This window comes from Amblyraja radiata, chromosome 20 (genome assembly GCF_010909765.2).
Source record: "Amblyraja radiata isolate CabotCenter1 chromosome 20, sAmbRad1.1.pri, whole genome shotgun sequence".
NCBI lineage: Eukaryota > Metazoa > Chordata > Chondrichthyes > Rajiformes > Rajidae > Amblyraja > Amblyraja radiata.
Window position 1 is genome coordinate 36,437,360 of NC_045975.1, and position 14,839 is coordinate 36,452,198.

General features: G+C 44.4%; 1 protein-coding gene across 1 annotated transcript in view; it reads left to right on the forward strand.

Moving 5' to 3' along the window:
• The window catches only part of LOC116984413 (low choriolytic enzyme-like), a 109,861-nt gene that overhangs the window by 81,626 nt on the left and 13,396 nt on the right, over positions 1-14,839 (forward strand). The window contains exon 6 of the mRNA XM_033038566.1: positions 1,696-1,829. Within this exon, the coding sequence (XP_032894457.1) occupies positions 1,696-1,829 (134 nt within the window). The remainder of the gene's footprint in view (positions 1-1,695; positions 1,830-14,839) is intronic.

Sequence of the window (14,839 nt, forward strand, 5' to 3'; positions counted from 1 at the left end):
ACTGCAGCCAGTCCCGGGGCACGCCGGTGACCTGGGTGCTACAGCTAGTCCTGGGGCAAGCGAGCCGACCTGGGTGCTACAGCCAGTCCCAGGGCAGGCGAGCTGACCTGGGAACTGCAGCTGGTCCTGGGCCGCTAGATTCTAGAAGCCTGCGGCCTCCAACTGGAATCGACCTTGAGGTCTCCGGTCGCAGAGCCTGTGGACTTACCATCACGGGGCTGGCTGACTTGTGGCGTTGTGGCTGCGACTCAACTTCGGAGACTTCTGTTTTGCTGCAACATGTTTCACAAAGTACATGGGGGATTGTCCCCCACCTCTCAAAACATGGGGGGGACAGCCCTCCCCCCCGTCTCCCCCACGATTCCTCATGGAAATCCAGGATGGAAATTAGGAGGAATTTCTTTAGCTAGAAGGCGGTGAATCTGGAATTCATTACCACAGACAGCTGTGCAAGCCAAGTCATTGGTTATTTTTAAAGACGATTCTTGATTAGTAAGGATGTAAAAGATTATGGGGAGAAGATAGGAGAATGCAATTGACGAGGAAACATAGATCAGCTTTGATCAAATGGTGGAGCAGACTCGATGGGCTTAATGATCTAATTCTGATCTTATGTGTTATGATGATTGACTATCACTTCTGAATCTTCTTTTTTTTCTCCAGTAAGTTCACGGCTATTTCTTACCTTGTCCCAGAAAACACTGCATGCATGTGTCTCAAGTTAAAAGCAGAAAAATCTGGCCCTATGACTTTTAAATTCTACCAAATTTGCAATTGTCTTGCACTTTGCAGAGAAAGGTTTAGTTCCACACACCTTAAAGGTGGTTCTGTCACCCTCACCAGTGGTGGTGTCACCCTCATGATAAATTGATTTTTGTATACACTATTCATGTGGATCACTAGACTGCCTCTCTCTTCCATAACAATGTAATAAATAAGAGAAGGTAATTTAGCTCTTTAAATTTTCTCCATTCACCAATATTCTGTCTAATTTTTCAACTTGTAGAATTATTTTCCTACATATCCCAAATATTGTTCAATGTACAAAAGCCCATTGATTTTTGTTTTGAATGACTGAGCTTCCACAGCCCTTTGGATTAGGGAAGTCTAAGTATTCATCATACCACATCTCATTTTTAAATGTTAATTATTTATTCTGAGACTGTGATTCCTGTTTTTTTTTACTTAGCCAGTGGAAATATACTTCCTGTATCCAGTCTGTCGAGCCCTGTAAACATTTTGTAAATTTCAATGAGATCACCACTCATTCTTCAAAACTCCAGAGAACACAAGCCTGGTCCACACAATCTTTCCTCATATGACAAAGGTGCCTCCTCTGGAACCATCCTCGTGAACCTTTCTCTATGGAAAATACATATTTCGTTAGGAAGGAAATAAAACCAAAAATGGTGTATTGCCAAGGCCATATGTAATTGCCTTGGGAATCCTTATTTCATTATGCAGATTTTCTCAGAAAATTTGTCTTCATAACTTCCTTTAATGTAATTATCACTGCCAATGCCAATTGTGTCTACTGATGTAGTTGAGGTAAATTAGATTAGAATTTTTAATTTCCTCAGCACTCAACCTAGTTGAAAATCAAGTTGGCTGTTCTTCCAGCACATTTTGATTTTTAACAGTAAATCTGAATCATATTCCAAATAAATGCTAAAATAGTTGTCTTTCTATTTGCAGATATGCTTTTTCTAAAGATGGCCAGAGCAGCACCATTGTGCCCAAACCAGATCCACAAACAACTATTGGACAACGTTTTGGAATGTCCACTCTAGATATTAATAAGGTTAACAAGCTGTATCATTGCAGTAAGTGTAAACTGTGCTTTTTGAGAACATTTTATGAACCTAGAGACTTTTTTGTACCTAACAACGAAATAAACTAAGTTTATCCTGCTGAATAGCAAATTAACATTCTACTATAAACTGATAATTGACCCTTGAATTTACATTAATTATGTTGCTGATCAAAATCAAGATGTATACAAAATAGAGGTTCTGATTATTTTATACTAATAGTTCCCTGTTAGTTGTCAAGATTATTATTGACGTGAAACACTTTTAACATAATTTACTCAAGTGGAGAATAGGAGAGTTAAATATAAAAGAAAATTGATACTGAACCACATAAGGAGATGTTAGGGCAAGTAACCAAACATTTTTCAGAATAGGTTTTAAGAATAGGTTTTAAGAACTGTTTCAAAGCACAGAAGAACATAATTTAGGCAGAGGTATTTAGGGTGGGAATTGTACAGCATTTGGCTTTGATAGTTAAAGCTTCCAGAAAGGAAGCAATTTCATTCAATATTCTGTATCATTCCTGATGTTTACCAATGCTTTATTATAGAGCACAAAAATATGTTTCTCAGATTGTGGTAGAAGTTCAGGATAGCTGGGTACTATGATTGATTCCCTTGGATGACAGTGAAATAGTGAATAAGAACCGACTGTAGACCTTAGAAACATAGAAAATAGGTGCAGGAGTAGGCCATTCGGCCCTTCGAGCCTGCACCGCCATTCAATATGATCATAGCTGATCATCCAACTCAGTATCCTGTACCTGCCTTCTCGCCATACCTCCTGATCCCTTTAGCCACAAGAGCCACATCTAACTCCCAATGAACTGGCCTCAACTACATTCTGTGGCAGAGAATTCCAGAGATTCACCACTCTCTGTGTAAAAAATGTTTTTCTCATCTCAGTCCTAAAAGATTTCCCCTTTATCCTTAAACTGTGACCCCTTGTTCTGGACTTCCCCAACATCGCGAACAATCTTCCTGCATCTAGCCTGTCCAGCCCCTTAAGAATTTTGTAAGTTTCTATAAGATCCCCCCTCAATCTTCTAAATTCTAGCGAGTACAAGCCGAGTCTATCCAGTCTTTCTTCATATGAAAGTCCTGACATCCCAGGAATCAGTCTGGTGAACCTTCTCTGTACTCCCTCTATGGCAAGAATGCCCTTCCTCAGATTAGGGGACCAAAACTGTACGCAATATTCAAGGTGTGGTCTCACCAAGACCCTGTACAACTGCAGTAGAACCTCCCTGCTCCTATACTCATATCCTTTTGCTATGAATGCTAACATACCATTCGCTTTCTTCACTGCCTGCTGCACCTGCATGCCTACTTTCAATGACTGGTGTACCATGACACCCAGGTCTCATTGCATCTCCCCTTTTCCTAATCGGACACCATTCAAGATAATAGTCTACTTTCCTGTTTTTGCCACCAAAGTGGATAACCTCACATTTATCCACATTATACTGCATCTGCCATGCATTTGCCCACTCACCCAGCCTATCCAAGTCACCTTGCAGCCTCCTAGCATCCTCCTCTCAGCTAACACTGCCCCCCAGCTTCGTGTCATCCGCAAACTTGGAGATGTTGCAATCAATTCCCTCGTCCAAATCATTTATATATATTGTAAATAGCTGGGGTCCCAGCACTGAGCCTTGCGGTACCCCACTAGTCACTGCCTGCCATTCTGAAAAGGACCCGTTTACTCCTACTCTTTGCTTCCTGTCTGCCAGCCAGTTCTCTATCCACATCAATACTGAACCCCCAATACCGTGTGCTTTAGGTTTGTATACTAATCTCTTATGTGGGACCTTGTCGAAAGCCTTCTGAAAGTCCAGATATAACACATCCACTGGTTCTCCCTTATCCACTCTACTAGTTAAATCCGCGAAAAATTCTATAATATTCGTCAGACATGATTTACCTTTCATAAATCCATGCTGACTTTGTCCAATGATTTCACCACTTTCCAAATGTGCTGCTATCCCATCTTTAATAACTGACACTAGCAGTTTCCCCACTACCGATGTTAGACTAACTAGTCTGTAATTCCCCGTTTTCTCTCTCCCTCCCTTTTTAAAAAGTGGGGTTACATTAGCTACCCTCCAATTCTCAGGAACTACTCCAGAATCTAAAGAGTTTTGAAAAATTATCACTAATGCATCCACTATTTCTGTGGCTACTTCCTTAAGTACTCTGGGATGCAGCCTATCTGGCCCTGGGGATTTATCGGCCTTTAATCCATTCAATTTACCTAACACCACTTCCCGGCTAACCTGGATTTCACTCAATTCCTCCATCTCATTTGACCCCCGGTCCCCTGCTATTTCCGGCAGATTATTTAAGTCTTCCTTAGTGAAGACAGAACCAAAGTAGTTATTCAATTGGTCTGCCATGTCCTTGTTTCCCATGATCAATTCACCTGTTTCTGACTGCAGGGGACCTACATTTGTTTTAAGTAATCCTTTTCTCTTCACATATCTATAAAAGCTTTTGCAGTCGGTTTTTATGTTCCCTGCCAGTTTTCTTTCATAATCTATTTTCCCTTTCCTAATTAAGCCCTTTGTCCTCCTCTGCTGGACTGAATTTCTCCCAGTCCTCTGGTAGGCTGCTTTTTCTGGCTAATTTGTATGCTTCATCTTTTGTTTTGATACTAGCTCTGATTTCCCTTGTTATCCACGGATGCATTACCTTCCCCGATTTATTACTTTGCCAAACTGGGATGAACTTACATGAATCAACTTAGGTAGCTTACAAGCCAATGGTATGAACATTGAATTCTCCAATTTTAAGAAACACAATCTCCCTTTCCCCTCTATTTCCTGCACCTCCCCCCATGAGTACCTATTTCACCCACTATCCCTCCTCTTCCACCAGTCCCCTTCTAACTATATCCCTCCCTCTGGCTTTTTACTGTTCACTCCTCTCCTAATCTGACACCCTTTTGTGTATTTGCATCGCTAGCCTTTGTCACCCAACTGCCAATCAATCCACCTTCACCTGAATCCACCCATCACTTACCTGGCTTTGTCCTGCCCTTAAATAGACATAAAAAGCTATAGTAACTCAGCGGGTCAGGCAGCATATCTGGAAAAAGGGAAAGAAGGAATATAGAACAAATGAATGAAAGATATACAAATAAAACTCACCATGATCAAAGAAACAGTCCATTGTTGGCTACGAGCTCAGTGATAACAAGTTATGCAAATAATGAAACTCACCAAGACAACAGTGAAACTAGTACAACGACTCGGGTGGGAGAGGGAAAGAGAACAAGTGGATGCAAGGGTTACTTGAAGATAGAGAAATCAATATTCATACCGCTGGGTTGTAAGCTGCCAGAACGAAATGTGAGATGCCATTCCTCCAATTTGGCAACCGGGAGATCACATAGGCCAAGGTGGACTGAGCAAAGCTGTTCAGCAAAATGATTGCCCAGTCTACGCTTGGTCTCACCGATCTATAAGAGTCCACACCTGGAACAACAGATACAGTAGATGAGGTTTAAGGAGGTGCAAGTGAACCTTTGCTAACCTGGACGGACCAAGACAGAGCCGACAGAGGAGGTGTAGGGACAGGTGTTGCTTCTGTGGTTGCACAGGGAAGGTATCTGGGAATGGGGTAGTTTGGGTGTGAAGGCATGAGTTAACCAGGGAGTTGCAGAGTGAATGGTCTCTGCAGAAAGGGGTGGAGATGGGAAGATGTGATTAGTGGTGGATCCCATTGGAGGTGGTGAAAACGTCAGAGGATTATGTGTTGTATGATACGGCTGATGGGGTGAAAGGTGGGGACTTTGGGGATGAGGACTCGGTCCCTATTGTGACTGGGGTGAGGGGAAGCAAGAGCAGAGCCATGGAGTACCATGGAGACACGCAAGTGGGCCTCGTCTATGATAGAAGAGAGGAACCCCGTTATCTAAAGAATGAGGACATCTTGGATGTCCTGATATGGAACACCTAATTTTGGGTGCAGGTGCGGCGTACACAGAGGAAGTGGGAGTAGGGGATCGAGTCTTTGCAGGAGGTAAAGTGGGAAGGTGTAGTCTCGGTAGTTGTGGGAGTCAGTAGGTTTATAATAAATACCAGTCAAAAGTCTATCTCTTGTGATGGAGACAGTGAGATCAAAAAAGGGGAGAGGAAGTGTCAGAGATGGTCTGAGTGAATTTGAGTGCAGGATGGAAATTGGTAGTGAAGTTAATGAAGTCCATAAGTTCCGTATGGGTGCAGGAGGCAGCGCCGATGCAGTTATATATGTAACAGAGATAGAGTTCGGGTATAGGGCCAGTGTACCCCTGGAATAGGGAATGTTCAAAGTACCCTACAAAGAGGTAGGCATAGCTGGCGCCAATGCGAGTTCCCAGAGCTACGTCTTTCATTTGGAAGGAGTGGGAGTGAGGGCCAGTTTTGCTAGGCAGGGGAGAGTGTTAGTAGTGGAAAATTGGCTGGTTCTATGGTCGAGGAAGAAACGGAGGACTTTGAGACCTTCCTGGTGGGGGGTGGAGGTGTAGAGTTACTGAACATCCATGCTCCGCTCCCATATTTTTCCAGTTTTCTCCCCCTTACACCAAGCAGTCTGAAGAAGGGTCCCAACCCGGTGTCACATAGCCATTCCTTTCTTCACTGAGAATGGTACAATCCAGTTTCAATGAGGTCTCTGTGAGGTCCTTCGCCCTGCCTTGAGTTCTTGGGTTTATCTGCCTTAGCCATTGGTCCACTTTAACTCATTGTCTGCCTTGACCTATTGTATCCCTTTAGGCCAAGCTAAATGATGAAATATGCCTTTTGCAGCACTAAGATGTCAAAGGCCAGTAGGGTGGAATCAATTCCTGGCAATTAGCTATTCACAATTATATTATATACGGAAGTCAGTGGAGGAGTCATTTCTCACAAAGAAAAGGATAATGGCTGTTAGAGATAAGCCATCCTAGCCCCAGGACATTGTTACAGAAGTTCTTCAGGTTTAAGATTTAAACTAGTCCACATCTGCATGCAACATGACCTGGTCAACGTTCAGGCATGGGCTGATCAGTGTCATGATAAGTGGCAAAGTTACATTTTGTGCCACATGTTTCAGATGATGACCATCTCTAACAAGAGAGAGCATAACCATTTGCTTTTCCTTCACCATCATTGAGTCTCTCATCATGTCCTGGGGAGGTCTCCACTGTCCAGAAACTCAACTGGAGCAGCCATACAGTGACTTCCATTAAATGTATAAATTTGCAGACGACACCACCATTGTGGGCTGGATATCAAATAATGATGAGACACAGTACAGGAAGGAGATGGAGTACCTCGTGACCTAGTGATGAGACAACAACCTTTCTCACAATGTCAGCAAGACAAAAGAGATCGTGTTCGACACCAGGAAGCAAAGTAGTACTCATACCGCGGTTTGCATAGACGGCGCTGAAGTAGCAATGGTTTAAAACTTCAAATTCCTAGGAGTAAATATCAGCAACAACGTCTCCCGGACCACCCAAATTGAACCATTGGCCAAGAAAGTACACTAACAACTCTATTTCCTTAGAAGGCTTCAGAAGTTCGGCATGTCCCCAACAACTCTCACCAACTTCTACAGATGCGCCAAAGAAAGTATTTTATTGTGAAGCATCACAGTGTGGTTTGTGAACAGCTCCATTCAAGACCACAAGAAATTGCAGAGAATTGTGGACGCAGCTCACACCATCACACAAATCAAATTCTCTTCCGTTGACTCCATTTGTACCTCATTCTGCCTCGGCAAGGCCAGCAGCATAATCAAGGACGAGTCATATCCTTGCCACTCCCTCTTCTCCCCACTCCCATTAGGCAAGAAGTATGAAAACACACACCTCCAGATTCAGGCACTGTTTCTTCTCAGCTGTTACCATCCTACCACATCTAAGTAGCAGTCCTGAACTACTGTAGGAGCCTTTAAATTTGTCAGTATTATTATCATGCCTGATATGTTATATATATTATCATGCCTGATCATGGCAGCGGCGACCTGGCCTCGGAGATGGGGCAGTGTTCTCGCGGCAGCGGCCACCGGACCCGACTGCGGGCCCAGTGTCGGGAGCTCGCAGGTCACAGGTTGCGGACCTGTTCTCCGGAGCTCCTGCAACAACAGCTGCGTCCGCTGGACTGGAGGGCCGCAGCTTCGACCACCCCGGGCCGCGGAGCTGAACCGGGCCGTTCGCGGAGCTCGGATTCAGCCGCGGGACTGACATTACTTACCATCGTCCGGCGGGGTCATAACATCTGAAGCCTGGATCGCCTCGGCCCAGAGGGAGAATAAGAAGGGATGAGACAAAGACTTAAGACTTTTGCCTTCCATCACAGTGAGGAGGTGCCTGGTGAACTCACTGTGGTGGATGTTAATTTGTGTTTATTGTGTGTTTTTGTCATTTTGTACTATATGTAGGACTGCAAGGCGACAAAATTTCGTTCAGACCGCAAGGTCTGAATGACAATAAAGGATACTTTGACTTTGACTTTGACTTATTTTTAGTTTTAGTTTTTATCTGCCCGTAGTTTTGTAGGTGGGATTTGATACGTAGTAGTGGTGTGTTCTTTTGTTTGAGGAGTCTGGCGCAGACTCTCAGTTTAGAAGTTTCAATTTGGTATTAGAGAATGAGGGGAAATAGTTTTCTACCATGATCACAACACACACGTTTCAAGACGACATACCTTTATAAGAAGAAACTTTTATGTGATTTATATGATGTGAATGGAGCCGCGATTAAGAACGGAGAGTTATGAGTTATTTCTTTGTTTTGTATTACTTCAATAAAAAGCAATTAATCAAGAAACGATGTCTGGAAGATTCATCTTTGCTGTCTTATGTGTGCCGTGAGTGCGTTAGGCTATATCTCCAAATCATCTCCGATAATTAATAGCTATCGAAGTTGGACTTTGAGAACGTTGTAAAAACTGCCATTATATTAAGTAGAAAACTGTGCTATAACCAGGAGTGCATTGGGCAATAAGCTTTCGCAATTCTGTTCGATTATGTGCAACGTCTTCCACCCTCGATAGGTTTGTGTCCCGGGTTTCCAAATCCTTCTGGAATGTTCGTCTCCATGTAAGTTTTGGTCGGCCTCTTTTTCTTCTTCTGTCAGGTTGCCATTTCATTGCTATCTGAGGTGTACTTTCTGGTGACATTGTGAGTACATGTCCTGCAAATTTCATCCTCCGTACCTCTATGTCCTGGTTGAGAGGCATTGTTGCAATTTCCCGGTAGATCCCCTCATTGTGATGTGTGGTCTCTGTAGCTTGTCTTCAGGATCTTCCTCAAGCAGTATCCTTGGAATGCATCCAAATTCTTTTTCATCTTAACATTGATTTTCCATGTCTCACTGGCATAGAGGGCTGTAGGGAGGACTACAGACTGGAAGAGCTTGACTTTTAGCATCCTGGATATCCCGCCACTAGACCATATTGGCTGCATTCTTCTGAAGACTGATGCAGCTTTACCAATTCGGGAGTTGATGTCGACTTCTAAATCTCCATCTACTGTGAACATGCTGCCAAGATAGGTAAATCTCGTGGCATTTTCCACAGGTTCCCCGTTGATTATCAGTTTGTCTATTGGCTGCTGGTCTCCAGTCTGCATGGACGTAGTCATCTGCCAGTTGATCTTTAATCCAACCTTTGATGCATTCTCCTCCAGCGCGGTTGTCATCTCTTGACTCTGCCAGCAGTGCAATGTCATCGGCAAAATGTAGGTCTGTGAGGCATCTTCCTGTTCTCCACGGTATTCCAAAGTCAGGTTTGTTCATTGTCTTTTGCATGACATTGCGTGACAATAAACAATAAGGGGATGTAAGGCAACCTTGTCTACCCCTGTGACAATGTCAAAGAATTCTGTGTTTCCTGAATCAACAATGACACAGCAACTGGATCCCTCGTAAAGGTTCTTGAAGATGTTTATGAAAGCCTCTGGGATGCCATACACTTTAAGAATTTGCCACAGGGTGTCTCTATGTACACTATCGAATGCCTTTTTGAAATCAACAAAGTTTATTAGTTTTGGCTTCTGAAATTCCAGGCATTGGTCTACCACATTTCGTAACACAGAAAGCAAATGCACAGAAGCACAAGAAGCCAGGGACAGAAATTAGACCTTTACACTCTACCGCATAGCCAGAGATCTGGGAGATTCCGGTAATAGCTGTGGTGCCCCCATAAAAGACAAGAGCGGGAGAGTACTTCTGACAGAAGAAGGGCAAAACACGTAATGGGTTGAACACTTCAAAGAGATATTGAATCTACCTGAACCATCTGAACTGGTTGTCTTCCCTGAAGAGGAAGATACTCAAGAACTAGAGGTGGAGGTTGGACCAAGGCTGTAGTCTAAAGACCAAAGCGGGCCAGACTGATATGTTTAGGAAAGAACTGCAAATGCTGATTTAAATCGAAGGTAGACACAAAATGCTAGAATAACTCACCTTGCAGGAAGGGTCTCGATCTAAAATGTCACCAGCTGGCTTCTCTCCAGAGATGCAATCTGTCCCGCTGAGTTACTCCAGCATTTTGTGTCTACCGGAGTGATGTGTATCTGGGTGATATTATAGGAATATTATTGGGAGGGTTTGATCAGACAAAAGTTCCGCTGGATGCTGACCTCTGCAGCTGTCTAATCGCTGCACGAAACAGCAGCTTCTAGTTTACAGTAGTCATCCATTGACATTCGGGACTGCAGCCGCCACCGCAGCCACAATGCCACCACAGCCTCCGAAGTCAGCCAGCTCCATGATGGTAAGTCCACAGGCTCTGCGACCGGAGCCCTCAAGGTCGATTCTAGTTGGAGGCTGCCAGCTCCTAGAATCTAGCAGCCTGGGACTAGCTGCAGTTCCCAGGTCGGCTCGCCAGCTCCGGGACTAGCTGCAGTTCCCAGGTCGGCTCGCCAGCTCCGGGACTAGCTCTGGCGCCAAGGTCGGCTCGCCAGCTCCGGGACTAGCTCTGGCGCCCAGGTCGGCTCGCTTGCCCCAGTTCTGGCTGTAGCGCCCAGGTCGCCGGCGTGCCCTGGGACTGGCTGCAGTTCCCAGGTTGCAAAAACCAATTGGGAAAAAAATGCACCTGATGGCCAGATGATTTCGGGTTACGGGCCGAATCCGGCTCGTGGTCAGTAGGTTGCCGACCCCTGTCCTAGATGTCAGGGCTCATTGTGACCCCATGTTTTAAAAGCGATTTCCGCCCCTGCGAAGCAGCAATTCACTCACTCAAACGTTTGTTTTTCTTTTGCATCGCCGACAATCCAAGAACGATTGAGAAAAGCAAGAATAACTCATGGTTTGGGAGGTGTGACATATTCCCGCTTGAGGAGCTGCCTTATAAATTGGCAACAAGTAAGATATCGATGCAATCATTAGTGATCAATCGATTGCCCGCAGGCTTGCGAGGCCACTGTTTGGTGTTTAAATAATTATTGTACATGATTGCTTCACGTTGACGATTGGGAGACCCGTTCACAGTCACTCGCTGCTTCGCCGTTATCGCTACCCCGGACATTGTCCCAGACCGCTGTCCTTCAGATACGGAGCATCCTGCCCACCCGTGTCCCAGAGCCGGAGCCCCGGTCGCCAACACACCCTATCACCCAGATACCTGCCCTACAGATCGGGAGCGATCCTCAACCTCCCCCGAAAGCTCCCGACCGCCTCTCCCCTCTATCCCAGACTGGGATCCACAATGCCGGCCACACTCTCGACGCCAGACACCTGCCCACAGCTCCAGACACTGTGCCGGCACCAGACCTCCTTGTCGGCCAGGTGAAACGTTTGGCGACCCCTGTGGCCGCGGGGTGGCGAAGGCTGGAATCTGGATACACACTTGTTGGCTGCGAATACGCACACGGGATGCTGGGTGAGGATAGGACAGGGCATCTGCCCCCCCCCCCCACACACACACACACACACACACACACACTCATGCACACACACTCATGCACACACACATACACGAGGCCGGTGATCAGTGATCGGTCAGCCCCCCCACTTTCAAAAACGCTCCGCGGCCCCTATGCAGGTTCCTCTCCAAGTCGCACATCATGCTGACATGGAAATAAATCAGTCCTTCATTGACACTGGAGTACACTTATAAAAGTACAGCAGCTGTTTAAGAAAGTGATTCATCTTTACCTTCAGGGTAATAATGCACGGGCCAGAAATACTGACAAGGGCAGTGACACCAGACCCGAATTCAAGAAAATATGTAATATAAATGGCATGCCATTTTTCAAATTAAAAAAATGAATCACTTTTCACAGAGTACAATTGTTTTCTGCCCTTGCGGCTGTAGATTTTATTTCACTGGTCCAATTAAGTTTCTGATCAGTGGTGAGCATGAGGGAATTGATGGTAGGTGAATGTCACACCGAGATGATTAAACACTTTCATTGGCATTGTCAACATATGACAATGTGTGATGCAATTGCCACATGCCCATTTATTAAACCAAGGTGTATTGTCCATGTTTTCCTATTTCCTGTTTTTTAGTATGTTTTAAAGTGTGTATTTTGTGTTTCTTCGTGTGTTTTGTGTGGGGGGTGGTGTGGGGGGTGAGGGGGAAACCGCTTCGGTCGCCTCCTCCATGGAGAGGCGACTTTTTCCAGGTCGCCTCCCCCGTGGCCTAACATCAAGGATCGACGCGGCCTTTCCCGGAGACACGCCCGGGGCTTCAGCAGCGGGCGCAGCGCGGACTCTCGGCGTGGTGCGGGTGAGCCCTCGCTGGGGCTCGCTGGAGGGGGGCGCTCCGTTTCGCTGGCCCGGGGCAGCCGGCAGCCTGAAGTCGCAACCTGAAGCCGAGGTCTGCAGAGCTCCAGCTGGTGCGGCGTCTACAGCCCGGGATCTCACGTTGGGGACCCGGGGGAAGAAGAAGCCATCACTGCCGTCCCGCGGCCAACTTCTACCGCGGGTGCGGCATGGACTTACCATCACCCCTGGAGGGGAGCTTCGACCGCCGGCCCTGCAGTCTACGGTGCTTCTGGCTGCGGCGGGGACTTTAAATCTCGACCGCCGGCCTGCGGCCTACAATAATCTAAAGCCGCGGTCTCCGGTGAGGAAGAGCCGATCCTGGACTGACTGGACTCTGGTCCTGTACACGGGGGGGAAATGGAGGAAGACTGGCCAAATTTTTGTGCCTTCCACCACAGTGATGAATGCTGTGGTGGATGTTTGTGTTACAGTTTTATTGTGTGTTCTTTATTATTGTACTGCTGCTGACAACCCAAATTTCCACCAACCCTGGTTGTGTGGCAAATAAATTATATCTATCTATCTATCTATATGCAGAAACAAGCCATTTCATTATCTGAGGAGTTCCAAGTAGAATTGCACACTGAACTCTAATCATGAACTGTTTGTAACTTAGTTGTTTAATTGTTCACACGATAATCAATAGAGCTTCAGTCCAATTTGCTATTACATAGCTCTGTAACATGGTACTTCTGATGCTTAGCAGAAATGCTATCCTTTCTTTCACCTCTATCAGGTTGATGTCTTATTCTTAGTTAAAGTTAGTGCTGCTCTTGCACAGACTACTCCACTTTAATGAACAAGTGTTGGTCCTGGCTTATTATTTATATACCGTACATTAAAGTTCCCAGAATGTTGATTTCTGACTAAGTATAATTGCTTCTGCAGCCACATTTGGATTTGAATTCACACTTGTAGATCATCTGTCCAGTCCCTTGATTACTAATCCAGTAATATAACTATTATGTTAACATGGCTACCAAGAATTCTAACTTAAAATAATTGATGTAGTCACAATGGTGCAGTGCATCTGTGATAAATTATTTTCAACCTCATAATATTTAATTTAATTTTATAGATAAGTGTGGAGGACTGTTAATGGAGGATAATGGACTACTCAATTCTCCCGGATTTCCACAATTATATCCAAATAATCTTAATTGCAAATGGCTAATTAGAACACCAGATTACAGCAATCAAGTAAGTAATTCCACAACAATATATTGTCAACCACTGGTGACAGAAATGATTAGGTCCATGTGGAATGTCACTGAGATCTTAAAATTCGACTTTATTTCTAGTAAATAGTGGAGTCTGAACTGAGAAAGACTATATTATGATTTTCATCCATCATTAAACATTATCAGAAGTAATAATTAATGATGTCTGAATGCTAATTAATCCCACAAAATGTAAAAATACACGTCAAATACAAAAATCTAAAACTAAAGTCCAATTTTACTTATCATCATTGGCTCCGGTTTTAAATTAGTCAGTTGTTGATGGAGGAGAGTTTCAAACTTCTTCTAACTTATGTGCATTGAAATTATTCCTAGGTTGACTCCTGTAAGCACTGGCTCTAATGATTAGATGATCTACCCTGGTATTAGATTTTTGATCGGAAATTGTTTCTATTTATCTACCTTCAGTTGTCAGTATCTTGAAAACTTCAATCAACTCACCCTTCAGCTCAACAAATTCTCACATGGTTTGTGAAATTTCTGCTTGATGTCATTTTTATCAAGAATTCAATCCAAGGCCAATATATCCCTCATAAATTGGAAGTTTCTAAATTGATCACAGTATTACCAGCATGGTCTTGCCAAGGCTTAGTACATTCACAGCATGTTTTTTTACCATCTTGTTTATAAACTTTACCATAAACCATAATGATTATCTCCAATATGATATTTAATTATCTTTGTACTTGGACAAAGTATTTTTCAATTACTGCATATCTGATTGTTCACCATCAATTTTATTATTTCTAAGCTTAGTTTAGTTTTGAGATACAGCGTGAAAACAGGCCCTTCGGCTCATGCCGACCAGCAAACCCCGCACACTAACACTATCCTACATACACAAGGGACAATTGACAATTATACCAAGCCAATTAACCTACAAACTTGTATATCTCTGGAGTGTGGGAGGAAACCGGTGCTGCCAGAAAAAAAACATGCAGGTGACAGGGAGAACATACAAACTCCATGCAGACAGCACCCGTAGTCAGGATCGTACCTGGGTCTCTGGTGCTGCAAGGCAGCAAGTCTACCGTGCCACCCTTATAGAGT